General features: G+C 49.9%; 3 protein-coding genes across 10 annotated transcripts in view; 1 reads left to right on the forward strand and 2 right to left on the reverse strand.

The window, feature by feature from the left end:
* Window positions 1-5,684: 5,684 nt before the first annotated feature.
* MYD88 (MYD88 innate immune signal transduction adaptor) lies at window positions 5,685-10,266 on the reverse strand. 5 transcript variants are annotated; one of them, XM_054480687.2, is made up of 5 exons: window positions 9,702-10,230; window positions 8,724-8,858; window positions 8,136-8,316; window positions 7,857-7,948; window positions 5,685-7,574 (listed from the first exon to the last, which is right to left on the reverse strand). In XM_054480687.2, the coding sequence occupies exons 1-5, from the start codon at window positions 10,066-10,068 to the stop codon at window positions 7,420-7,422; spliced, it is 930 nt and encodes a 309-aa protein (XP_054336662.1). In that variant the 5' UTR covers window positions 10,069-10,230; the 3' UTR covers window positions 5,685-7,419. The 5 variants fall into 5 exon arrangements, with proteins under 5 accessions (XP_054336662.1, XP_063518097.1, XP_063518098.1 ...); XM_063662027.1 differs by having other exon boundaries at window positions 8,155-8,316; window positions 9,702-10,184; XM_063662028.1 differs by lacking the exon at window positions 8,724-8,858 and having other exon boundaries at window positions 8,155-8,316; window positions 9,702-10,184.
* Window positions 10,267-11,567: 1,301 nt separating this feature from the next.
* ACAA1 (acetyl-CoA acyltransferase 1) lies at window positions 11,568-25,904 on the forward strand. The gene is made up of 12 exons (XM_054480684.2): window positions 11,568-11,851; window positions 12,031-12,124; window positions 14,635-14,692; window positions 16,637-16,716; window positions 17,003-17,045; window positions 19,252-19,350; window positions 20,774-20,854; window positions 21,941-22,131; window positions 22,297-22,476; window positions 22,757-22,812; window positions 22,928-23,073; window positions 25,497-25,904. The coding sequence occupies exons 1-12, from the start codon at window positions 11,681-11,683 to the stop codon at window positions 25,570-25,572; spliced, it is 1,275 nt and encodes a 424-aa protein (XP_054336659.1). The 5' UTR covers window positions 11,568-11,680; the 3' UTR covers window positions 25,573-25,904.
* The window catches only part of DLEC1 (DLEC1 cilia and flagella associated protein), a 76,313-nt gene continuing 75,636 nt past the window's right edge, over window positions 25,747-26,423 (reverse strand). For all 4 annotated transcript variants that reach the window (XM_054480683.2, XM_054480682.2, XM_054480681.2 and 1 more), the window contains one exon: window positions 25,747-26,330. In XM_054480683.2, the coding sequence (XP_054336658.1) occupies window positions 26,014-26,330 (317 nt within the window). In that variant the 3' untranslated portion in view covers window positions 25,747-26,013. The remainder of the gene's footprint in view (window positions 26,331-26,423) is intronic.

Here is a 26,423-nt window from a genome sequence, read left to right on the forward strand (position 1 = left end):
ATAAATTAAATAAAATGTAATATTAATACAATATTAAACTATATTAATTATATTAAATTAAAAATTGCTTGAATTTTTTATTTTGAAATAATTGTAGATTTACAGGAAGTTACAAAAATAGTACAGGGAAGTTCCTATATCCTCAGCACAATTTCCTGCAACGAATACATCTTACATAACTATAGTACAATATCAAAACCAGGAACTTGACCTTGGTATAACGTGTGTGTAGAGTCCTATGCCATTTTATCACATGTATAGATTTGTGTAACCACCACCAAAATCAAGATACAGAGCTACCGTACTGCAACATCTTTTTTTTTTTTTCTTGAGGTGGAGTCTCGCTCTGTCGCCCAGGCTGGAGTGCAGTGACACAATATCAACTCACTGCAACCTCCGCCTCCTGGGTTCAAGTGATTCTTCTGCCTCAGCCTCCCGAGTAGCTGGGATTACAAGTGTGTACCACCATGCCCAGCTAATTTTTTGTATTTTTAGTAGAGACGGGGTTTCACCGTGTTGGGCAGGATGGTCTCAATTTCCTGACATTGTGATCCTCCCACCTCGGCCTCCCAAAGTGCTGGGATTACAGGTGTGAGCCACCTCACCCGGCCTGTACTGCAACATCTTAAAGCTCTGCCTCTTTGTAGTCACACCCACTCCCCTCCCTCACCATCCCAAAACGTTGGCAGCCACTGATCTATTCTCCAGCTCTATAATTTGGGCACTTCCAAATGAAATCAGAATTTCATTTTGATTTATTTATAGTGTTTGAGAGTATCTGTTTGAACAGATTTTTTAGCAGGTGCTCTAGGTGTAACATTATACATATGTTAACTTATCAGTTCTTGTGTTGACATTTTATCAGTTTCAGTGAGGTATAGAGGCCTTTCCTTGCTTTAAGTGCCTTGACTCTACCTCATTTATAGCTGTCCCAAATATTTCCTGTACATAAGTTGAAAACTACATCAGACAATGCATGGAGTGTTTAGGAGAGGAGGTAACCTGATGGATTACATATTTTGAGGAAAGAGGAAATTGTGGGGATCCCAGAGTTTCTTCTCCCAGCCAGTAGTCATTTCATTTCTCTTTTTTGTTTGTGAAATTGCCTGAAGCAGAAATTACCACTGTGCTTATCAACTTCCTTAATCTATCTTGCGCATGACCACTAAACTAATCTTTTGCTTAAACCATCAGATATAATTTTGACAATTTAAGAAAATGAAAGCATACTCAATTTACTCATATTTTTGCTGTTTCTCTTGTTTTTCTTTCTTAGTATTCCAAGATTTTTTTCTTGTATTTCTTACTGTTTCAAAAACTTCCTTCAGCTATTCTTTTAGGGTAGGCCTGCTGTTGACAAATTCTCATAGTTTTTCTTCAACTGAGAATGTCTTGATTTCCTTCTCATTCCTGAAGAATGTTTTAACTGGATGTAGAATTTTGAGTTGACAGGTTTTTTTTCAGTCTTTGAAAAATGTTGGGCCAATGTCTTCTGACCTCTGTGGCTTCCAATGAAAGAAATCTACTGCCATTCAAAAATTTGTTCATTATTGGTAAGGCATCATTTCTCTCTGGCCGCTTGCAATATTTGTTTCTTTGTCTTTAATTCTCAGAGGTTAGACTATGATGTACCTTGGTGTGGATTTCTTGGGGTTTATAATGGTTGGGGTTTGCTCACCTTATTAACTCTGTAGGTTTATGGGTTTTTTGTTTTTTTTTTGCCATATTGGGCAAATTTTCGGCCATATTTATTTGTATACCTTTTTAGCTCCAACTTACTTTTCCTCTCCTTTTGGGACTCTGATGACATACAAGTTAGACTTTTTTTATTGTCCCACAAATTCCTGAGACTTAATTTTTTTCCAGTCTACTTTCTCTCTTTCGTTCAGATTGGGTGGTTCCTATTGATTTGTCTTCAAGTTCACTGATTCTTTGCTATCAACATCTTACAACAGAACCCATCCAGTAAGTTTTTTCTTTTTTTTTTTTCAGTGCTAACGTTTCAATTTAATTGTTTATATCTTCTATTTCTTTTCTGAGACTTAAAAAAAATTGTTTCAAGCATGTTTACAATTACTTATTGAAGCATTTTTATACTGGCTGCTTTAAAGTTCTTGTCAGAAAATTTTGACATCTGTGTCATTTTGGTGTTAGCATCTGTTGATTGTCTTTTCTTGCTCAAGTTGAGATTTTCCTAGTTCTTGGTATGATGACTGATTTTCAACCTTGGACATTTTGGATGCTATGTAATGAGGCTGGATCTCATTTGGATCTTCTGTTTTAGTTAGCCTTCTTTGACATCAAAACAATGCTGTCTGGTGGAGGTAGAAGTGCAGGTTACTCTATTGACATCCCAGGGTAGAGGTGAGGGAGAACAAGGGAGAGAGTGCCTAGTTACTGCTGGGTCAGGATGAGAGTTCAGGCTGCCTACTAAGTCTCCCCTGATACCACCTTGGCTGGGAGGGAGAAGGATGCCTTGTTACTACTCCCAATCTGGCCTCCACTGACATGATAGAGGACATTACTGCTGGGCAGTGGTGAAAGTCTTGACTCTCTACTAGACCCCCTCTGACACCCAAGAAGGTGGGAGTGGAAGTTTAGATTCCCCATTTGGCCTTTGCTGGCAGGGTGTAGGTAATACTACAATTTTTTCTATGGTATAGCTGGAGTGATTATTGTCTACAAACTTTCTTTCTTGAAAGACTGTCCCTTTCTGGTCGTTTGGCTAGTAAGAGCAAGTTTTCCTTTTTTTTTTTTTTTTTTCCTTTACCTGTACTCATTAGTTTATAGGTTTCTGCCTTCTCCATACTCAGTCTGAGATCCATTAGGCATAGGCAAAAAGAAAACCCTAGGCCAGTGCCATGTCATTCCATAGGTCCTGAGGTCCCTAACCATTCTATCTTCTTCTCTCCACCTTTCAGAGTCTCCTTATATTTGTGTTTTATATAATGTCCAGGGTGTTTTGCCTGTATTTAGCAGAGTGAATAAGGAGAAGTGTTTTTACTCTATATTGTCTCAGAACCAGACATCCCCAAGGGCATTTAAAACATTTATTCTGTATCATCTGGCAGATAGCAGCCAGTGGGGACAATGTTCCCCTAAATTGATGGTGAGGTCCCTCATCTTCCGCCCTTACCAGCCCAGTGTTCTGCTGTGTGAATTTTTTTTTTTTTTTTTTTTTTTGAGACAGAGTCTTGCTCTATTAGTGCAATGGCATGATCTCAGCTCGCTGAAACCTCAGCCTCCCGGGTTCAAGCGATTCTCCTGCCTCAGCCACTCAAGTAGCTGGGATTACAGGAATGTGCCACCATGCCTGGCTAATTTTTGTATTTTTTGTAGAGACAGGGTTTCACCATGTGTGCCAGGCTGGTCTTGAACTCCTAACCTCAAATGATCCACCCGCCTCAGCCTCCCAAAGTGCTGGGATTACAGGCATGAGCCACTGTGCCCAGCCTGTCTTATTTCACTTAGCATAATATCATCAAAGTTATTTGATGTTGCAGCATATGTCAGAATGTCTTTCATTTTTAAGGCTAAGTAATATTCTTTTGTACATATATATCACATTTCATTTACCCATTCATCTGTTGATAGATGTTGGCTTGGTTATACCTTTTGTCTATTGTGAATAATGCTGCTACAAACATGGGTATACAAACATGTCTTCAAGACCCTGCTTTCAATTCTTTGGGGTATATACTCCCAAGTGGAATGGCTGGATCATATGGTAATTCTGTTTGTAATTTTTTGAGGAATTGCTATACTGTTTACTATAGCAGCTATACCATTTTATATTCTCATCAAAAGTGAACAAAGGTTCCAATTTCTCCACATCTTCACCAATGCTTGTTATATATATATATATATATATATATTATAGTAGCCATCCTAATGGGTATGAAGTGGTGTCTGTCTCATGGTGGTTCTGATTTGCTTTCCCTAATTAGTGATATTGAGCATATTTTTATGTGCTTATTGGCCATTTGTATTTTTTTTCTTTTTGTTTGTTTCTTTTTTTTCTTAGACAGGGTCTCGCTCTGTTGCCCAAGCTAGAGTGCAGTGGCACAATCTTGGCTTGCGGCAACCTTTGTCTCCTAGGCGATCTTCCCACCTCAGCTTCCCGAGTGGCTGGGACTACAGGTGCATGCCACTACGCCTGGCTAATTTTTGTATTTTTTGTAGAGACAGGGTTTTGCCATGTAGTCCAGGCTGGTCTCCAACTCCTGGGCTCAAGAAATCCACCCGCCTCAGCCTCCCAAAGTGCTGAGATTACAAATGTGAGCCACTACACCTGTCCCTCATTTGTATATCTTCTTTGGAGAAACTTCTGCCCAAGTCTTTTGCCCATGTTTGAGTTAGGTTGCTTGTTTCTTTTGTTGTTGAGTTCTAAGAGTTTTTTTTATATATTCCAGATATTAACCCCTTATCAGATATATGACCCAATATTGTCTTTTTACAATTGGTCTGTTTGAACCAGCATCCAACAAAGTCATACTATATCAGTACATTTGATCGTTATGACCCAAGTCTTATCTAATCTAGAGGAAATCCCTCTCCCCAATTCTCTCCCTGGTCATTGACTTGTGGCGGAATCCATGTCCATCGTCATGCAGAATCGTAGTTTTGAATTTCAGCTATGCTGCTGGCCTCCAAAGTTTCCTGCTTTGCCTTTGATAATTTCAGCAGTAAATTTTCCTTATTGAAAAAGAGAAGTTTCTCTTTTAAATGCTCATAGAGGACTAAAACTGAAAACGAGAAGAGGAAGCTTTATCTACATTTGGGAACACAGCTAATGGGAAGGAAGGCACTGGAGACAGGCAGGTGTGAGGAGTGTGAGGGTCAGATAGGAGTGGGGAGACCACATTTGGGTCAACAGCCTGGCCTAAGAGAAGAGAGGCTTTTCCCAAGAGGGGACCAGCCCAGGACTATCTTCCCAGCCATGGGCAGCACATGGCAAATCCTGGGGGCACCGCCAGGGCCACACTGTGGCTCTGCTCCCCAGGGGATGCTGGAGAGAAAAGTTCGGCCTCAGGGGTTCTCTGAGTACACAGGGCCTTCCCAGGAGTCTCTGAGGGCACAGGGGCAAGGCTGGGGAGGCTACAGCATCCAGGTGGCTCAGGAGCCAGGACGTGGCAGCAGATAGACCACTGAGACAAAAGCTACTGTCACTGACAATGTCTGAGCACTCTAAAATGTCACTCGAGTTCTCTCTGGAATTATGATATGTGAGTTTTTTTCTTTATCTTTTCCAAATTTTCTTAAACAGTGAAAAAGCAATATTTTCTTTAAAAATAGATCAATACCTTTAGGATTAACATAGACGTGCCCAAAGAAGATTATTAGGAGTAACAATGCAGTGCTCAGTGGCTGGAGTTGGGGGGGTCCTCCAGACTCTCTTTGGAGCATAGATCAGCCCCTATTCAAAGACTGGGCCAGGACCCAGGAGCATCGCACAACTCAGAAAAGATTGAACATGGCCAGAGGAGGGTGGTCTCCTGAGTGTCTGTAGCTGAGGTCAGTATTCTTGGTTCTGCCTGCAGCCCTGCTGAGGACTGAACCTATGAGGAGGGGGCCCAGCTTTCAGGAAGCCCGTGCCAAATCCAGGCTGGGATCCCACCCAGTGGACCAGCTTCTCTTACCCACATTACTGCTTCCAAACCTCTTCCACTCAACACACACAAAAGTTTCCAAGGTAGAATATTCTTTATTATTATAAACTCAGGATGCAAGATATATTCCAAGATACAGGAAGAATGGCAAATATCAGCTTTTCTCAGATATCTTTGAAATTATTTTAATGCATACAAAACACGTAGAAGATGCTTCTCGAGATTGCTTTAAAATGCCCAATATTAAAGGGGGACAGGTGCATGGCAGCTAAACGCCTCAACAAGATCATGCAGAGAGGGGCCTCCATTCCCTCCCAAGATCCTAAGAAAAGGCACCTTGCTCCAGCATGGCTGAAAGTGGAGCAAAGAGATGCATTTTCTATTGGATTTAGGGTCCTAGGGTCTGCCCTGGGGCACAGACACCTAAGACCATGGCACCTTCTCCCCAAAGGAGAGCTTGAGGGTAAAATTGCTCTGGTAAGGAGAGAGGGAGAGAACAGCTGTGTCTGTAGTTCATTGTTGTGTGAATTTAAGCAGCTCTCCTCCTCTCTCTGTGCTTCATTAGAGGTATAAATACTGGTACATTGGGTCCTTTCCAGAGTTTGGTTTCAATGAGTAGGGACACAAGAGAAAAGGAATAGAAGAGTGCCCAATTTTTGTTCAGGGACATGGTTAGGCTCCCTCAGTGATGGGACTTTCCCACCTAGCTGTTCCTGGGAGCTATACCTAGAAAAACGTGTGTATGCAGGTGCCTGTGTGTGTGTGAGAGTACACATCTGTACATATATGTGTGTGTCTGTGTGTGAGTTTGTATATGCCCATGTGCCCACAAGCTTTGGGGCAGGAGGCTTTTATATGGTCGCTGTTTGTAAACAAATAACTTTGTAAGGCAATCAAGGTACAAAGTTGGTGGGAAAGCTCTCTGCGGGTGTCCCAGGGAGGAAGGCTCGCTGCTCACATCATTACAGTGACTCATCCCCAGAACTCATACTTGATGAATATGCCAGAGGCCAGGATCCCTTCTCATGCCAGGTAGAGCTGAGAGCATGACCACAGGCATCCTGACAGGCGGAAATGAAAAGCAGCCCAAGCTGCTCAGGCGAGTCTCTTGGGGACTTGTCACTGCTGAAGGTTGGGCAGAAGCTGGGAGGTGTGAAAGATGCAGATGAGAGGTGGACCCATTAGGAAATAAGGCTCAAGGTGGGATCTCCTTGGGCTGGGCCAAACTGCTTCCCCACCTGCCCTGTGGGGAAGGAGGAAGTGGAATGGGAGGTGTGCAGAGAGGCACTGAAGCATCAGTAGGCATCACTGTGGAAGAAGCTGCCCCAGCAGTGTCGTGGTCACAGCAGTGGCCAGCATGTAGTCCAGCAACAGCCAGCTCTCCCGCAGCCAAGACTGGTCTCCCCAGGAGACCCAGAGCTATGCTTCACCATTTCCTACAGGAATTCAAACACAGCTACTCTCTGTTCTCCCCATCCTACTCCTCAAGTGAGGAAACTGAGGCTGAAGATGTATGAATGGCTCAGAGCAGAGCTGGCTCTGCTGGTCCTTCTCCTAGTCCCAGCTGGTCCTGTTCTATACTGTCCTGGCTGATAATCCAGCAAGTGGACATGCCACTCACAGCCACTAGTTCCATGCAGGACATGAAATGTGATGTCCAGCTGCTGCAGACGTGTCTGTGAAGTTGGCATCTCCAGGAATTGAGAGGTAAGTAGAGCACAGATTCCTCCTACAACCAAAGGAGGAGGCAGGGCAGAAGTACATGGACAGGCAGACAGATACACACACACCCAGGGCCTCAGAACAGTCTTCAGGGCAGGGACAAGGCCTTGGCGAGGCGAGTCCAGAACCAAGATTTGGTGCAGGGGTTGGTGTAGTCGCAGACAGTGATGAACCTCAGGATGCTGGGGAACTCTTTCTTCATTGCCTTGTACTTGATGGGGATCAGTCGCTTCTGATGGGCACCTGCAAGCCAAGGGGTGCCATGCTGGCATCAGGCCCTCACCCCATGGTGGGACAAGCCCAGTCTTCAACCCCAGGGTTAACAACAGCCATCCCCCATCTAAGCACCCCGGCACACATTCATTCACACGAAAAGGCACACACATGCACACATGCTCAGGTGTGCAGAGATCTTCAGCAGTTCTTTGGTACTGCATCCACAGCCCTTGGGGAGGAAAGGCTGACAATCCAGAGGCCCCACCTACACATTCCCTCATTCTCTTGCCAGAGCAGGGTTGAGCTTACCTGGAGAGAGGCTGAGTGCAAATTTGGTCTGGAAGTCACATTCCTTGCTCTGCAGGTAATCATCAGAGACAACCACCACCATCCGGCGGCACCTAGGGGAGAGTGGGCAGGCTGCAGGTCCTGTGGCAACCTAGTTCAGCATATTCCCTGGGAATAGCTTCAGGAAGGGCCACTGTGCCCAGGCTGGACAGTGCACAGCTAGGAGGAGATGCTCAGTATCTGGACCCCAGGGCAGGGCTTCATGCATCCACGCACCCACCCCGTGGCCTTCTAGCCAACCTCTTTTCGATGAGCTCACTAGCAATGGACCAGACACAGGTGCCAGGCAGGACATCGCGGTCAGACACACACAACTTCAGTCGATAGTTTGTCTGTTCCAGTTGCCGGATCATCTCCTGCACAAACTGGATGTCGCTGGGGCAATAGCAGATGAAGGCATCAAAACGCTCAGGCATATGCCCTGGGTGCAGAGCACAAGAGTGGTGGTCAGAGCTCCATGGGAAGGCTTGGGAGGGGTCCAGCCAAGAGTCCCCTGCCTAGGCAACCATGGGGCAGGGATTACCTTCTTGGGATTACCCTTCCCAAGATGATACTCCTCAGAGAAAGTGCCCTTTCCAGGAGAGGAAAGATGAGTACCTCAGGGGCTAAGCTCTAGATTAACCATGAGACAGACATTGTTTCATGAGCATCTCACAGCAATCCAGAGGTAGGACTATTATCTCCATTTCTTAAGTGAGGAAACTGAGGCTCAGAAAGATTAAGTGACTTGCCCAAGGTCTCACAGCCCATCTGCTTCCAACACCCATGCTCTTTAACGCCACAATGTCCTATTCCACCTGTCCCATGGGAACAATATTGGACCCTTACCCAGCGGGTCGTCAAGTGTGGTGATGCCCGCCAGCTCTGCTGTCCGTGGGACACTGCTGTCTACAGCGGCCACCTGTAAAGGCTTCTCAGCCTCCTCCTGCTGCTGCTTCAAGATATACTTTTGGCAATCCTCCTCTGTGGGGAAGAGACAGGGTAAAGCAGACTCCCTGGGAGTGCCTACCTCTTTACCCACAGTCAGGATCCAGCCGCCGTCCCACCTCCTCTGGCTGGGTTGTTCTAGAGGGCTTCCCCAGTTCACTGGTGCCACGAGAAGCTCAACAGCTCTGAGAAGTTGAGCTCCCACGGGCTCTAACTGACCCAAAGGGATGTCAGTGGTGTTCTGGCTTTCTGGAAGGCCGTCAAAGTCAGATTTGTATCTCTGTCCCTTCCTAGGGATCCTAAGAATGGTACCAAAGTAGGTCTGCTTCTTCTGGGATCCAGGGCAGATGTGAGCAAGGGGCTGGGCATGCCAGAAAGGCTCAGGAGACCCACTGGTTATGGTGCAGTGAGGGCAGTGATTCCAACTCAGCAAGGTGTGCCTGTCTGTGGTGGCTGTACCCAACGCCTATGCATGTATGTTATGTAAGTGCCAGTGAGTAGAAAGAAGGGCTGCATTTCCCCAGGACTTGAGGTTTCTAAGACAGTCCACCGTCAGTCGCCCCACCTGTCCTGTTGCTCTACTTGAAACAGCCCAGATGCCCCCACGGAAGCCTGATTCTGACTCCTGGCCCTACCTGAAAGCCTGTGCCTAAGCTGCTTCCTTCCCATCTCCGCCTATCCGGACCTTTCTCCAGTCCTTCTTAGTAACCGGGACCGGTTATTAAGAAGGAAGGGGACCCGCATGGTTCTCCCTCTGCAGGCTTCTTCGGGCCCCCGAGGCAGGAAATGGGGTCTCTCCATGGGAGACAGGATGCTGAGGCCGCGGAAAGTCAGCCTCCTCACCCCCCAGGTACGAGGCCAGGAAGGGGACGTCCTCACCAATGCTGGGTCCCAGCTCCAGCAGCACGTCGTCGCGGCCCAGCTTGGTAAGCAGCTCAAGCAATCGGCCTACCGAGGCGCCAGGGCGTCCCTGCCAGGCGTCCAGCAGCCTGCCAGTGGGGTCGGCGTGTGTCTCCAGTTGCCGGATCTCCAAGTACTCAAAGTCCATCTCCTCCGCCAGCGCGGTCCAGTCGGCCGCCACCTGTGTCCGCACGTTCAAGAACAGAGACAGGCGGCGCCGCACTCGCATGTTGAGAGCAGCCAGGGGAAGGGAGGATGTGGAGGAGACCGGGGCCGCAGACCCCGCGCCGGGACCTCCTGCAGCCATGGCGGGCTGTCCTGGAGCCTCAGCGCGGTCGGGTCGCATTGTCTGCCAGCGCTTCCTCTTTCTCCTACGGCACCCGCCCCGCCCCGCCGGCTTTCGCTTTCCGAGAAGCGCCGCCCTGCCCTATAATCTGGAGCCCCGCGAAAAAGTGCGGAGGCGGGGGCGCCCACCTCTACCGTTGAGGTCTCGAGGCGGGTGATGTGCGGGCGTGAGAAGTAGGAATCTGCCTTTTGAGATCTGGAGAGGTCCACGGCACCGCCCTCGAGGGTCTGGTGATGGTGGTAGTAGGTTGGCGGCGGAGTGAGGACGACCCTCCTTCGGGGCTTGTAGGAAACGGGCCTTGCTTTTTGGGATCTGGTGGAGCCACAATTCTTCCACGGGGGAATCTGAGGGGTTCATACGGTCCTGCCCTCGAGGATGGCGAGGAGGGGACAAGTGGGAAGGCACCAGCTCTGCCCTCCACTGTCTCTGGGGAACACGCAATCCTGCCGGTAGGGGTACGGGAAGACCCCTGCTGTGCTCCCCGAGGTGGGAGTGGGAAACGGACAGCTGCCTTCTGGAGCCTGAGGCATGCCCTCGAAATGATTGGGGACGTCATGACACTAGGTTGGGGACCACAAGGCACCCTGTCCTTTGGTGTCTGTGGGAAGCCCAGCATTACTCTCCAGGGTCTCAGGTAAAGACATGGCCCTGCTATTGGGAGTCAAGGGGGCACGTGGCCTTGCTCTTTAGGTTTAGGGACACAGTCCTGACCTGGGGAGCCCTGGTTCATTCATTTACTCATTCAACAAGTACTTATTGATCACCTACTAAGTGTCAAGCGTGTCGCAGGCTCCCCGGATACATGGTGCCTCTCTGCCTTGGTGGAGACCCCAGCCTAGCACGGGAAATGGGCACTAATAAAATCATTCCAATTGGGTGTAAAACTGGTAAAAGTGTGAAATGTTCATTCTCCAGTTAGAGCTTGTCACACCCCGCATCTCTGTAAAATCTGTTCTCCCGGCCAGCCCGGAAGCCCAAATTCCCTGTCTTCTCGAAAGAATGGGAAAGCCCAACCAGGTCGGAGCAGGACTCGGGCGTCTCGGAAGTATTTAGGTCCCCCAGCTCGGGTACTGGGACCGGAGGGATAGCAGAGCCGACTAGGAAGTGGGTAGGGGAATTAGAGCCTCGGCTTCCATCTCCAGCCCCCAAGAAGTAAGCGGTCCTGGCCGCCCACCCTTCCGTTTGGCTGCGGGCAGGAGACAGGGATTCGGGTGTCAGGTCTCGGGTTTGGCTACAAAAGGTGGAAAGACTTCCGGTCTGCATTTCTGGGCGGGGATTCGTAAAGATACACCTTCTGGTTGGCTGCGGTAGGCTAAGGTAGGTGGGGCATTGGGTGGAAAGCTCGGCTGGGCGGTGCCTGTGGGCCCTCCTATAGAGGGCTCGGTAGGCGGTGGCGGGGAGGGGCGGGTTCCCAGGCCGACTCACCTTGTGGTTGGCTGCGGCTGGAGGTGGGCGGGACTTTTGGAGGGTCGCTCGCGTGTGTTCGCAGGACTGTGGGCGGAGTTGAGGCCTTGGAGGCTGAGATGTGGTTCTGCGCGTGCGCGGACGGCTGTCTGTTAACTCCGCGGTCAGTTCCCGGACTGGCGGCTGGTCTGTAGGGTTGACCTACGCAATGCAGAGGCTGCAGGTAGTGCTGGGCCACCTGAGGGGTCCGGCCGATTCCGGCTGGATGCCGCAGGCCGCGCCTTGCCTGAGCGGTGCCCCGCAGGCCTCGGCCGCGGACGTGGTGGTGGTGCACGGGCGGCGCACGGCCATCTGCCGGGCGGGCCGCGGCGGCTTCAAGGTGAGGCTCGAGGGTCTGGGCGCAGAGTGTGGGAAGACGCCGGCGCGGGCTGGGGTCCGGTTCGTATGTTTGGTTACCATGGACGCCGGAGGCAGCTCCGCACCCAGCTGTGGTCGCTTTGTCTCCGTGGGGTGGGCATGGGGGAGTGGGGGTCACTGCGGTTGCTCTTTCTGCTGCAGGACACCACCCCCGACGAGCTTCTCTCGGCAGTCATGACCGCGGTTCTCAAGGACGTGAATCTGAGGCCGGAACAGCTGGGGGACATCTGTGTCGGTGAGCGAACCACTCAGGCCCTGCGCTGGATCCTCCCCGTTCTTCCGTTCGTCCAGAGCTCTCCTCACCTCCCCACCCCGAGTTTTCACTGGGGGAACCTCCATAGCCTTGACCTTTGAAGGGGTCCTGCCCCTCCACACCTGTGGGTATTTCTCGTCAGATGGGCGGAGAGACTGAGAAAAGAAATAAGACACAGGGACAAAGTATAGAGTGGGCCCAGGGGACCGGCACCGGTATCCGAGTTCCGTCAGTATTTATTGATTACTATTTTCACTGTCTCGACAAGGGGAGTGCGGCAGTGTGGGGGAAAGGAAGAGAGATCAGACTGTTACTGTGTCTGTGTAGAAAAGGAAGACATAAGAAACTCCATTTTGATCTGTACTCAGAAAAATTCTTCTGCCTTGAGATGCTGTTAATCTGTAGCCTTAACCCCAACCCTGTGCTCACAGAAACATGTGCTGTATTGAATCAAGGTTTAAGGGATTTAGGGCTGTGCAGGATGTGCCTTGTTAACCATTTGTTTGCAGGCAGTATGCTTGGTAAAAGTCATTGCCATTCTTCATTCTCGATTAATCAGGTACACGGTGCACTGCGGAAGGCCTCAGGGACTTCTGCCCAGGAAAGCCTGGGTATTGTCCAGGTTTCCCCCCACTGAGATTGTCTGAGATATGGCCTCGTGGGAAAGGAAAGACCTTACAGTCCCCCAGCCCGACACCCGTAAAGGGTCTGTGCTGAGGAGTATTAGTAAAAGAGGAAGGCCTCTTTGCAGTTGAGATAAGAGGAAAGCATCTGTCTCCTGCTTCTCCCTGGGAATGGAATCTCTCAGTGTAAAACCCAACCATACATTCTATTTACTGAGATAGGAGAAAACCGCCTTGTGGCTGGAGGTGAGACATGCTGGCGGCAATACTGCTCTTTACTGCACTGAGATGTTTGTGTAAAGTCAAACATAAATCTGGCCTATGTGCACATCCAGGCACAGCACCTTTCCTTAAACTTATTTATGACACTGAGTCCTTTGCTCACGTTTTCCTGCTGACCCCCTCCCCACCATTACGTTATAGTCCTGCCACATCCCTCTTGCCAAGATAGTAGAGATAGTGATCAATAAATACTGAGGGAACTCAGAGACCAGTGCCGGTGCAGGTCCTCAATTGCTGAGCACCAGTCCCCTGGGCCCACTTTTCTTCCTCTGTACTTTGTCTCTGTGTCTTATTTCTTTTCTCAGTTTCTCATCTCCACCTTGCGAGAAATACCCACAGGTGTGGAGGGGCAGGCCCTCTTCAGGCAAAACGGGGTGAACAGGGTGATGGTGGGGAGAAGGTCAGCAGGAAAACGTGAGTAAAGGAATCTGCATCATAAATAAGTTCAAGGGAAGGTACTGTGCTGGGATGTGCATGTAGGCTAGATTTTTGTTTCTCTTTACCCAAACATCTCAGTGTAGCAAAGAGTAACAGAGCAGTATTGCTGCCAGCATATTTTGCCTCCAGCCACAGGGCGGTTTTCTCCTATCTCAGTAAATAGAACCAATAGTCAGCTTTACACCGAGACATTCCATTCCCAGGGATGTGCGGGAAATGGAGGCCTTCCTCTTTTACTAATCCTCCTCAGCACAGACCCTTTACAGGTGTCGGGCTGGGGGACAGTAAGGTCTTTCCCTTCCCACGAGGCCATATCTCAAGCTGTCTCAGTGGGGGGAAACCTTGGACAATACCCAGGCTTTCTTGAGCAGAGGTCCCTGCGGCTTTCCGCAGTGCATCGTGTCCCTGGTTAATAGAGAATGGAGAATGACGATGACTTTTACCAAGCATACTGTCTGCAAACATATTGTTAACGAGGGACATCCTGCACAGCCCTAAATCCCTTAAACCTTGATTCAATACAGCACATGTTTTTGTGAGCACAGGGTTGGGGCTAAAGTTACAGTTTAACAGCATCTCAAAGCAGAAACAATTTTTCTTTGTACAGATCAACATGGAGTTTCTTATGTCTTCCTTTTCTACATACACACGGTAACAATCTGATCTTTCTTTTCCCCACAACCTTCGGTCCAGCCCTCTATTCCACCCCTCACCTTGAAATATAGCAACATGATATGGCAAGAGTCTTATCCAGCGGATGCCACCCCAGGTCGACAATCACTGTTCCACCTCTCTGGGGTGACAGCAGGGTTCAGAGGAGGATACCTGGGGAGATGTGCATTTTCAGAAACTCCCATTTCACTTTTAAGGGCAGACAACCTGCCCATCTCTGCTGATTTGGAAAAGCTGGGTGCATGGGCAAGTGAGCATGGGACCCTCAGGGACAGGAGCTGGTGGATGACCAGGACAAGCTGTTGTATGGCTGGCTCTCCCTGCCCCAAACCCTGATGTTCCAGAGCTGCAAGTGAGCCTGCCAAGAGCTAGTGTCCCGAAGAAAGATCTGGAATGCCTCATCTCTGGTTTTCACAGCTATACCTTAGTGCCCAGAACACCACCACCTGGCACTGAATGAAAGTTTGTTGTCCACAGGAAATGTGCTGCAGCCTGGGGCCGGGGCAATCATGGCCCGAATCGCCCAGTTTCTGAGGTAAACTTTTCTAGTTCTAGCCATGGGTTGGCCATTTTGAAGCTTTACTGGGCCCAGGCCCCAGGAAACTCAGTGTGCAGGTTGGGGAGGATAAGGTTGGACACCAGAATGAGGCAACCAGAGTCCTTGGCTCCCAGCTCTTGTGGACTCAACCTCTCCCCTACTTTGAAGTGCTGAGCCAGGATACACAAAACCTTTGGGACTGGAGCAGAAGTTCTCTGTAGCTTGATTTTTAGCCAAAGCCAGGTTGTCATTTGCCTTTTGTAAGTGTGGACTCTGTCCTCATTTGTCAGGTGAGTAACCAAGTAAGAATGCTGCAAAGTGGCTTCCAGCCTTTTTACTAGTTGAGCTGAGAACTCCAGTCATATCCCACTAGCAGAGACTTTGGGATAGGGCAGAACCATGGGGAAGGAGGACCCTCAGGAGGAGACCTGGTCAACTTTCCTTTAAGCGCCTGCAGGGGAAAGAGTGCTTAAGTTATTTTCATGTGTAGATTTAAGAACTGCTTGGCTTTGTACTTCTAGATGCATGGAGAATAATAAATAGGAACATTAGCTAGTGAAGGAACAGGAAAACAAAAACCCTCTAGGAACTGGGAGAGGTTTAGACTGCCCAGCCTGTAGTTCAAGGCCCCCTACAATCTGGCTCCAGACTTACCTTCCAGCCTCATCTGCTAGCTGCTTACTCACCTTGACTTTTCTTCGTTTAGCCGGCTGTGGGCCTACTGACTTCCCTGATATGGTCATTCTGTCTCCTTGAAGTGCTAGCCCTACCTCCTCTTTCTGCCCTAGACAGAAAGACAAACCCTGCCCAAACACAGTCTCACCATTTTGGCATGACTTATCTAGGCTCTCAGGCTGAAAATGAGAGCCCCTTCCTCTCCAGCAGTAGCCATGTACTTCCTTGTGATGTGGTTTGCCCTCTTGCCCTATTATTTCAGTCTCTGCTAGTTGATTCATTTTCTGTGTGTTGGCTGGGCATCCTCTAGGGCACAGTCTTATAAGCATCTCAGCATCCCTCAGGTGATGCCTTGTGGTAAGTAGGTATTTAGTGAACATTTGGTGGATTGAGTGGAGGAATGGTAACTACCTACTAGGGAGTTAAGGGACCCTGGAGGGGTCAAACAGGCTGCACAGGAGGCTATCCACCTGAGAGAGTCTCTGTAGAGCCTGGCCTGGGCACTAGTTCAGAGATTCCCAACTCTGGCTGCACACCAGAATCACCAGGATGCTTCCACTCCCTCAGATTCTGAGTTTGTGGGTCTGAGGAGGTCTGGAAATTTCCCTAGGGCTTTGTACTGTTGGCCAAGGCAGGTTACATCAGGAGGGGAAGCCCTACTAGCTTCCAGGGCTAAGACCAGTATGAGAGTCTTGGGGAACCTACCAGAGCAATGGATGTTAGAACATATGATGCCCATCAGAGTGCTTCGTCTAGGTGGGATCAGGCTTTCAAGAGTCCATGGGAACATGCAGGTTAGCTATATGATTACTGGTAAGGCTGAGCGGTCCCTGGCCTCAGACTTTAGGCATTTCTTTTGCTCTGGTGCTCTGTCCCAGCAGCAGTTCCTTTTCTCTGTTCTTTGGGGGAAACAGAGATACACAGTTTTCATTTCTGAATCTTCAAAGGGAGAGAGACAAGGATCCCTGTGGCCCAAACAGGCTTCCCTTGCCTTTGGGCTGTGCTTGGTCTTTGAAGATTCTCATAGGAATAGAAGGGAATGTGCTTGTGGGGCCCTGGGGAGCAAGTGCCTGCAGAGATGGGGTCTGCTCAGTAGCTGCTCACCCCCATTCCATGGATCTGGCCTGGCATAGGGGCAGAGCTGCTGGGTTTGTTCCCCTGCCCTTTACATCCCCTGAGGGGGACAGTTAGAAGCATAGGACTGCTTTCCATGAGAGCCTGGCATGGAATTGGGGGCTGATTCTACTCTCTCACCTTCTGTTTCAGTGACATCCCGGAGACTGTGCCTTTGTCCACTGTCAATAGACAGTGTTCGTCGGGGCTACAGGCAGTGGCCAGCATAGCAGGTAAGTTATGACTGGGTGGGTGCCTTGGTCCTGGACCTGTGGGTTTGGGTCAGCAAAGTCGTTGTATGCCGGGCAAGCAATAACGATTTCTGAGAGGACTCTAACCACAGAAAGAGTGCAGGAGCGCCCCCTACCACTGCCCAAAGCCTTTTCTGAACACTCCTGGGTCTTCCATTTCTGAGGCTGGGGCTGAGTCCCATCTAGAGACCAGGTGGGGAAGAGGCTCCACTGCTTCCAGAACAGGTGGACTCTGGCAAAGGATGTTTATGAAATGCTTTTGTTGCAGGTGGCATCAGAAATGGGTCTTATGACATTGGCATGGCCTGTGGGTAAGAATTTTTTTCTGCCGGAGCTTATTAACCAACTTGTGACAATAAAACTAATTTTCATCTGAGTTCTCAGAGGCCATGATTTCAGGATTCCCCCCATCCCCTTTAGGCAGCTGGCTGGGAGTGGGTTCTCACAAATGCAGGTTAAGAGTGGCTACCAACTCTGGCTGCTCAGGAATCACTCACACCTCTCAGCACTAGCAGGGGAGGGGAATTGGCCTCTAAGAGCTTACTTTCTTGGAAATGTTTCAGGCTGGAAAAGGTTGGAAAGCATTTTGAGAAAATCCAGCATTTGGGTTTCCTTTGGGGGCCCTTGTTGATGCATGATGCTGCTGAGAGAGAAGTTGCAGTTTGGGTTCCCTAAAGCCAGGGACAGCTGCCTACTGTATAACTAGTTTGTTCATTTTACTAGGCTATCTGTCCCTTTGTCTCCCCACCTTGGTACCAGAGTGGAAACTTCCAGCTGCCTATGGGCTATGAGGGACATAATTAGATCTGTGATGGTTTGGTCACTGTCACCTCCACCTAGACGGTGGCTCCATCATTGGCTGCAGCAAATGGAGCTACAGAAGTTGTATTTGGCAGTGCCTCCAGGGAAGGTCAGGGCACAGGTGCCCAGGCTTGGGTGGGCATCTGGTGCTAGGAGGGCAGGGGAGTAAGGTCTTTGGCAGGCTGGGGGAGGTGAGCAGCCCCAGGGTTCTGACATGCCCCCCGCTGCCTTTCACATCCTCTTTAGAGTATCTCTTGAGAGGACGCATTGCTGGCCCCTGTCCAGGGCTGTGGCAGCTGGCACTGAGTTGTACTGACCTATGTCTACAGTTGTAAATAAAGCCAAAGACCACTCTGCAAGAACTTTGGCTGGGCAAAGGCCACTGCCGTTTGATTTCTCTCATGCTCTTCTATCTTACTGGGTGAGAGGTGGTGTGGATAACTTGAGAAGGGCTGGAGCTTTTATGAGTTTCTTAGAGAGTATCTGATTCCCAAGCAGGTTAAGGACGATGGTACTAGGATATTAAGATCTGGGCCAGGCCTGACACCCACATCATAGGCTGACTGTTCTCCATAGGCTTTGATCAGCAAGTATTTAGCACAGGGCACTCTAGTTGGAAGTGGGCTCTGAGGCCAGACTACCTAAACGTGGATCCAGGCTGGGTCACCATGGACAAGTTATACGGTCTCTCTAGACCTCAGTCTCCTGATCTATAAAATGGGGATACCTAGCTCAGCTCTGTTGAAGTTGAGAAGAATAAATGGAGTAATAGCAACAGTTTACACTATGGAGTATTTGTCTGTCATGTGACTGACACTGAAGCACTCTAATATCTCAAAAAAATTCAGAATAGTGCTGGGCACATGAAAAGCACTCAGTCAAGGTTATCTGTTATCATCCCTTGAGGCGTTAGGGTCCCCCATGGCCTCAAAGCCCTTTTTTGACCACACTACACTGCCGTCTCCTTCCTCTCAGCTCGTAGCACTTCCTTGTCTATGCAGGTCTGATCGCCCTTTGAGCTCAGCTTTGTGGTTACTTTTATTTTTATTTTATTTATTTATTTTTTTGAGACGGAGTCTCACTCTGTCGCCCAGGCTGGAGTGCAGTGATGCGATCTCGGCTCACTGCGAGTTCCACCTCCCGGGTTCACGCCATTCTCCTGCGTCAGCCTCCTGCCCTGGCGCCTGCCACCATGCCCAGCTAATATTTTGTATTTTTAGTAGAGGCGGGGTTTCACCATGTTAGCCTCGTGGTCTGCCTGTCTTGGCCTCCCAAAGTGCTGGGATTACAGGCGTGAGCCACCACAGCCGGCCTGTGGTTACTTTCAAATTGTCTCTTCTCCCTTCTGAATTTGTGGGCCCTGAGGGCAGGCCCTGGCTTGTGGATGTGTTTCCTCCTCTGTGGCTGACAGCAGAAGGCTTTTCTCTGGAATTGCCAGTTGACTGATTTAGCAGTGTATAGGGAAGCATAGCCCTGCCCCCAGGAGTGTTTATTGTATAGTGCTGTGTCCTGGGGTGGGGATCAAAATAGAGACAGGGCTCAGTACTCGTGACTGGGCCTTGCTGGGCCAAGTGCCCTGCCTGTGGCTCCCAGAGGCCCACTGGTCTTCCTAGGGCTCCCTGGCTATTTCCTAGCACTTGCCAAGTGTTCAGCTATCTCTGTAGGAGTCCTGCTAGGGCCCAGTTCACCTTACCTTCTCCTCTTCCTCCTCCCCAGGGTGGAGTCCATGTCCCTGGCTGACAGAGGGAACCCTGGAAATATTACTTCGCGCTTGATGGAGAAGGAGAAGGCCAGAGATTGCCTGATTCCTATGGGGTGAGTGCTCCCATAGCTCTGTGTGCTTGTGCCCTCTCTGCCTGGAGCAGGGGGTCAAGGAACGTTATCATCTCTGTGGCTGGCAGTGCCAAGCCTTGGCCTCCTTCCTTTGGGCATGGTCTGCTCCGCAGGGACTTTGGGGATGAGACTTGGTGTTGCCCTTGACTTCCATTTCCTGAAGCCCCCAGGTCCTCTCTGTGCCCCTGAGTTTCCAAACATCGCCCACCTTGTCACTCCCACACTGAGGTGCTCAGTCATAGGAAGGACAATGGTAGCTCCATTCCAAAGCCTTGGGGGCCTAGAAAGTTGAGAAGGCAGTGGGAAGCTTGTGATGACTGAACATGCTGGTGAGGGGAATTGGGCCCTGTCAGGTGCAACAAGAAAAGTATGTGGCATTTGGTCGGGCACGGTGGCTCACGCCTGTAATCCCAGCACTTTGGGAGGCCGAGGTGGGCGGATCATGAGGTCAGGAGATCGAGACCATCCTGGCTAACACAGTGAAACCCTGTGTCTACTGAAAATACAAAAAATTAGTCAGGCACGGTGGTGGGCGCCTGTAGTTCCAGCTACTTGGGAGGCTGAGGCAGGAAAATGGCATGAACCCGGGAGGCAGAGGTTGCAGTGAGCTGAGATCGTGCCACTGCACTCCAGCCTGGGTGACAGAGCGAGACTCTGTCTCAAAAAAAGAAAAAAAGAAAAGTATGTGGCGTTTGTATGGAACACTTTAGCTTCTCTGAGCCTCTGGGCCATCCCCAGGGTCTGTGGGCCAGGAGTCCTGGATCCACTAGACATATGAGGAGACTGAGGCTTGGAGAGGGGCAGTGCCATGGCTTCTTTCACATACTGTATCTCCAAGGGAAGCCTATAAAGCCAGAAACCCAGGCTGGAAGGCCTAGCTGTGGCTCTAGGTTCTCAGGATAAGCATAGACCCCAGCCAAGGTGACCAGGAAGCTTAGGTTTGGCCTTTCCAGAGGAGATTTGGGAGTCCTTATCTCCCTACATTGCAGCAGTCTTCCTTGAGGCATAGGAGAAGCTGGCCAGGAGTAGCCAGCTAGTGCCCCGACCCAGGCCCTCCCCTGGTCCTTTTCTCCCGTGCGCTGAGGCAGCTCACCCAGGGAACAAACTCTTTTCTGCAACTGCCCCCATGCAGGCTGCCCTTTTTTGGAGAAAGTCTCTTTGGTATATGAGCTTCTCAGGATCTGGCCAGCATTGCTGACTTCCCTGTCTGTGCCTTTATATCCACCTTCAGGGCAGGCTGTACCATATCCTGAGTCATCACTACTGTCTGTGACATGGACTGGCCCTTACATCCTCTCCTGCCTACAGCCTTGGGAACCCAAAGCTCCAAGCACAGCTCTACAGCCTGGTCCCTTCCTCTAGGCTGTCAGACCAATGCCCACACTATCTGCTGTTTGTGTTCTAGGATAACCTCTGAGAATGTGGCTGAGCGGTTTGGCATTTCACGGGAGAAGCAGGATACCTTTGCCCTGGCTTCCCAGCAGAAGTGAGTGCTGCTTGGGGAGGAATGTTTAAAGGGCTGGAGAGTGAGGTTTTGAGTCTGTCTAAGTGGTCTGAAGTGGCACCGTTTTGTGGTTACCGCTGGGCAGTGAGTGCTTTCCAGGCCTTGTGCCACCCAGGTTGGGGGTGGGAAGTAGGAAGTGTCAGGGCCACTGTGAGTTGGTAGTACTTCCAGGTTCTATTACTGTCTGTTCACCCTGACTTTGCCCTAGCTAGGCCTCAGTTTCCCCGTCTGTTATTTTCTGGCTGTGGTTTGGGGACTGGACATTGTAGCCTGGAGTGTGGGGCCAGCAATGTTAGGGACCCTGGCATCCTAGCTTCTGGACCATGCTGGGTCTGTGGCAGCATCCTGAGGCAGGAACTGAGGATGATATCAGAGAAACCCCAGGGGCTCAGGCAGGCTAAGATTGGCAAGTCCCAGCTGTCCAGAGAGAGGACAGCAAAAGCAGGGAGTGGTATCTGGGCCAGGTGGGCTTCCCTGAGGCAGTGATTCTTAGCCACTTTGGGTCACATAACCATTTGAAAATGTGTTAGAAGCCTTAGATTCCTTCCACTGGAATGTCCCTGGGCACTTATATGCTGCACATATTTGCAAGGGTCACCCTTAAATACCTTGTGCTTTAAAACTGCTTAAATACAAAAATACATGAGTAGTTTAGTATATGTCACTTTAAATAGGTGGAAACTGGGGAATAGATGACATCGAACTGTTGAATTTGAGCAGAAAAGTTGGCAGAACCCAGCACAAATATTTCTGGGGTTCCATCCTCAGTTTAGCAGAGAGAATCAAGCAGGCTTAATCCCTCTTGGGCAAAGGGCTCTAAGTGGAGGCACCACCTCCAAACACCCTTCCCCACTTTGAGGTTGGGATTGGCCACGATCTGGAGGTCTGGGGCTGATGGTGAAGAAGGCCCTTTAAGGCCTTAGCCATGCCCTCAGAGCTCCCCCAAAGTAGAGCTTGTCCCTGAGTTTAGCAGCCTGAGCTTGTGTCTACCCAAATGGATAGGGGTTGGGGGCAGGGAGGAAGGGAACCCCAAGGGAGCCTGAAGCTGGCTGTCCATGGTGCTGGCAGGGCAGCAAGAGCCCAGAGCAAGGGCTGTTTCCAAGCTGAGATTGTGCCTGTGACCACCACGGTCCATGATGACAAGGGCACCAAGAGGAGCATCACTGTGACCCAGGATGAGGGTATCCGCCCCAGCACCACCATAGAGGGCCTGGCCAAACTGAAGCCTGCCTTCAAGAAGGATGGTTCTACCACAGCTGGTGAGACTGGTCCGGGGTGGGGGTGTGAGAAAGGCCATGGCCATGCGGGGTGCTGTACTCTGGGAACCTGGAATAGACCAGGCCCCTCTGCAAAGTAGAAGTGGGAGGGCTGGGATCTCCTCAGCCCCACCCCGATGCCTTCTTACCCCAACAGTTTGCCCCTAGGAAACTCTAGCCAGGTGAGTGATGGGGCAGCTGCCATCCTGCTGGCCCGGAGATCCAAGGCAGAAGAGTTGGGCCTTCCCATCCTTGGGGTCCTGAGGTCTTATGCAGTGGTTGGGGTCCCACCTGACATCATGGGCATTGGACCTGCCTACGCCATCCCTGTAGCTTTGCAAAAAGCAGGTAAGGTGGCTCCTTCACATCGTATCTGGGTCCCACCTGGATCCTGCAGCTGCCTTGCATGCTGTTGCCAGGGGCATGAGGGTGGTCCTGTGGGTGCTGCAGAGTGGAGGTGGGACAGGCTAGTGTCCCATACTTCAAGCCTTTCCTGACCCCACAGCTGGGATTGGCTCACCCTTCTGGAAGAGACACACACCAGGCAGCCTGTAGGCCCATGGATGGGGTGGGCCCCAGGGGAGGCAGAGGGCCAGTGTGTCAGCTCAGGTCTTTACCTTGTCTGCAGGGCTGACAGTGAGTGACGTGGACATCTTCGAGATCAATGAGGCCTTTGCAAGCCAGGTGAGCCCTTGTTTCTCAATGTTGCCTTGGCCCTGGACAGCCGAGGTGGAGTGAGCGGGCAGATGGTGCAGGGGAGGGGTAAGAGGGCTATAGCTGATGATCTGCCTCCTTCCAGGCTGCCTACTGTGTGGAGAAGCTACGACTCCCCCCTGAGAAGGTGAACCCTCTGGGGGGTGCAGTGGCCTTAGGGCACCCACTGGGCTGCACTGGGGCACGACAGGTCATCACGCTGCTCAATGAGCTGAAGCGCCGTGGGAAGAGGTAAGGCTTTGCTCCTGGCGGTGGGGTCATGGGGGGATACCCAAGTTAGGGCATCTGAAGGGCAGGGGATAGAGGTAGATGGGCTTTGGATCATAGTCTCGACAGACACAGTCCTGAGCACCATAATCCCAGATGTTGAAATCCCAAAAGATCAAAGTCCCTAAGGTCTTGGCTGGTCCAGAGGTAGTGAGTTATCTTGATTGTTCAGTTACAGATCAAACTCCATGTTCTACTCTTTACCCCCTTCTTACTTCTACACTTGACTAGTCAAGGAGAAAAATTCTTACCGTCTAAAATCCCAAAAATCACAATCTCAAAAGATTAAAATCCCGAATGTTGAAATCCTAATGTTGAATTCACGTTATGAATTCTAGGGAAGGGATTAGTGCATTTTCTGCTGTATGCAGGATAGTGCATCATATTAGTTATACCATGTAACTAATATGATGCAACCATTACTTTGTTACTGTCTTTATTTGAATTAAGTATGGTTTAAGGAGATGTGAATGGGTGCTAAGTTGACAAGGAATGGACTTAATTTTGGGAATACCTAGAAACCTGACAAAGCATTGTTTTGGGTGTGTCTGTGAGGGTGTTTGCAGAGGTTAGAGTGTGCATCTGAGTGGACCAGGTGGGGAAGATCCACCCTCAGTGTTGGCAGGCACCATCTAATTGCCTGGGGCCCTGGAGAGAACAAATACAGAAGGTAAACTGTCTCTCTCAGAGCTGGGACACACTTTTTTTCTGCCTTGGACATCAGAAATTTGATTCCATGAAAGTGCATTATCACACTGACTTTGTAAGCCTTGTGCATGTACATAAAAATGTTGAAACTTCCTCAGTAAAAGAGGTGTGCTGTTTGTGCACCTGCATTTGTGAAAGACAAAATTTCTCAAGATCTTGGTTTGTTGGGTGACTACTTGTGCAGTGGTGACCCATCACAGGTTGGTTGGTTTGTTGAGACAGGGTCTTAATCTGGCGCCCAGGCTGGAGTGGAGTGGCTCCATCTCGGCTCACTGCAACCTCTGCTTCCCTAACTCAAGCAATCCTCCCACCTCAGCCTCCTGAGTAGCTGAGACTATACGTGGGTGCCACCACACCCAGCTAATTTTTTGTATTTTTTGTAGAGACAGGGTTTTGCTACGTTGCCCAGGCTGGTCTCGAACTCCTGGGCTCAAGTGATCCTCCCACCTTAGCTTCCAAAGTGCTGGGATTACAGGTGTGAGCCACAGTGCCTGGCTCCATCACAGTTTTTGATCAATCTCATCAAAAGACGTAGGTTGTCCATCATGGCATTCATATGACTGCAGTTATAAAGCTGGGTGCACATGATTACCAGCAGTTTATACAGTTTGCTTTTAACCTATTTATGAATACAGTTTGTCTGTTTATAATTGTTATACTCCTGTGACTATTGTTAGCATACCTGAGTGTTTATGCTTGCAAAAATTTGTAATTATTTCCTATTTTATTGTGTAAAGTAGCCTGTGAAGTGTTCTGTTGTTTTTGTTTCTCAAATAAATCCCCTTTTAAAAATGTACATTTTTTTTTTTTTGACATGGAGTCTCACTCCGTTGTCCAGGCTGGAGTGCAGTGGTGTGATCTCGGCTCACTGCAACCTCTGCCTTTTGGGTTCAAGCAATTTTCCTGCCTCAGCCTCCTGAGTATCTGGGATTATAGGTGTCTGCCACCACACCCAGCTAATTTTTGTATTTTTAGTGGAGACAGGGTTTCACCATGTTGGCGAGGCTGGTCTTGAACTCCTGACCTCGTGATCCTCCCGCCTCGGCCTCCCAAAGTGTTGGGATTACAGGTTTGAGCCACCGCGCCTGGCCTAAAAATGTAAATATCTTTTAAATCAATCTTTTAAAAAAGTTTTTTTCTAAGATGGGTCTTGCTATATGGCCCAGGCTGGTCTTGAACTCCTAGGCACAAGTGATCCTCTTGCCTCAGCCTGCTGAATAGCTGGGACTACAAGTAGATGCCACCATGCCAGGCTTCCAAATTATTTTTTCCAGAATTATATTTTCAGGATTTTGATCTTTTAGGATTGTGATTTTCAGGATTTTAGACTTTAGGGACTTTGTTCTTCCAGGATTTCAACATTTGGGATGATTGTGTTTGGGATTGTGTCTTTTGGGATTATGATCGATCCCTGGGGAGGGGAACATGCACACAGAAACACCCTGAACTGAGGATGTAGGGTCATGATCCCTGTTTTCCTTAAGGGCCAGCCTTGAAAGGTATACTAGCCTGCAGTGGGCATCTGTCACCGTGTGTGTGCCCAAGTGGGTACCGCTTGCCCACAGATCTGGTCTGATGGTTTTGCATCCTACTTGTCCATGAAGTCCTTCTGGCTCAGCCTGGTCTGGAGGTAACTTGGTGGGTGCCTTTGCCCAGCCAATTAAGTTTTGTTTTCACAGGGCATATGGAGTGGTGTCCATGTGCATCGGGACTGGAATGGGAGCCGCTGCCGTCTTTGAATACCCTGGGAACTGAGTGAGGTCCCAGCCTGGAGGTGCTACGCAGACAGTCCTGCTGCTCTAGCAGCAAGGCAGTAACATCACAAAAGCAAAACTACATGGGAAAACTCAGCACTGGTGGTGGTGGCAGTGGACAGATCAAGGCACTTCAACTCATTTGGAAAATGTGAACACTGGTGACATGGTATAGGAGTGGGTGGGGTGTTGAGCCACCCATCGGACCCTCTTTAGCTGTGCAAGACAAAAGCAGCCTGGGTCACCCAGGCCACAAGGCCATGGTTAATTCTTAAGGCAAGGTGAATCCATGGATGAGAAGTGCAATGGGCATAGTAAAAGTGCATGAATTTATCTTAGTGGCCGTGGTTTTTTTCCAAGACTAATTTCGCCATACTGGTCTTCGCTACACAATGAGTAGTGATCTCAATGCGGTGGTCTCTACTGTGGTGTGGCCTGTCCTTTATGTTAGCTCTGAGGACATATCATGAGGGCCTAGGCTGAGGCCATTGTGGAAGGGGGTTCTTCCATTCCAGGAGCTGCCCAGAGGTCCCCAGGTCCCCAAGTCTGTGTCTTTGTGCTGAAGATCTGCTCCTAATCCCTGGGCAATGTTTTTTCTCCAGCTGGGGCCTGGGGCTGAGGGCTGGGGCGGAGCCTCAGGGCTGGTGAGGCAACATGTATCTCTCATCATAGGAGCCTTGGCCCCGGAGCCGCAGGGTGCAGGACTTCTCACCAAGCACACCTTCCACCACCATCGTGGACTCGTACAGCTCACTACTCCTGTGGGGAGCATGTGGGGGCTGAGGTTAGGAGGCGCCTGGGCAGGGGCTCCAGGCTCTGTGGGCAGTTTGGGGAAGTTGGAAGGGGCTGCAC

Source organism: Pongo pygmaeus, chromosome 2, assembly GCF_028885625.2.
Source record: "Pongo pygmaeus isolate AG05252 chromosome 2, NHGRI_mPonPyg2-v2.0_pri, whole genome shotgun sequence".
NCBI classification, from domain to species: domain Eukaryota; kingdom Metazoa; phylum Chordata; class Mammalia; order Primates; family Hominidae; genus Pongo; species Pongo pygmaeus.

What these genes read in the sequence shown, in the direction of transcription:
- MYD88 (XM_054480687.2), bottom strand. Translation starts at nt 10,068, where the DNA reads ATGCGACCCGACCGCGCTGAGGCTCCAGGACAGCCCGCCATGGCTGCA. An exon ending in CACACTTGACGACCCGCTGG is followed by an intron (nt 8,317 to 8,723) that starts GTAAGGGTCCAA and finishes CTCTGCACCCAG; the next exon opens with GGCATATGCCTGAGCGTTTT. An exon ending in TGCACTCAGCCTCTCTCCAG is followed by an intron (nt 7,575 to 7,856) that starts GTAAGCTCAACC and finishes CTTGGCTTGCAG; the next exon opens with GTGCCCATCAGAAGCGACTG.
- ACAA1 (XM_054480684.2), top strand. Translation starts at nt 11,681, where the DNA reads ATGCAGAGGCTGCAGGTAGTGCTGGGCCACCTGAGGGGTCCGGCCGAT. An exon ending in GCTGGGGGACATCTGTGTCG is followed by an intron (nt 12,125 to 14,634) that starts GTGAGCGAACCA and finishes TGTTGTCCACAG; the next exon opens with GAAATGTGCTGCAGCCTGGG. An exon ending in GGATGGTTCTACCACAGCTG is followed by an intron (nt 22,132 to 22,296) that starts GTGAGACTGGTC and finishes GTTTGCCCCTAG; the next exon opens with GAAACTCTAGCCAGGTGAGT.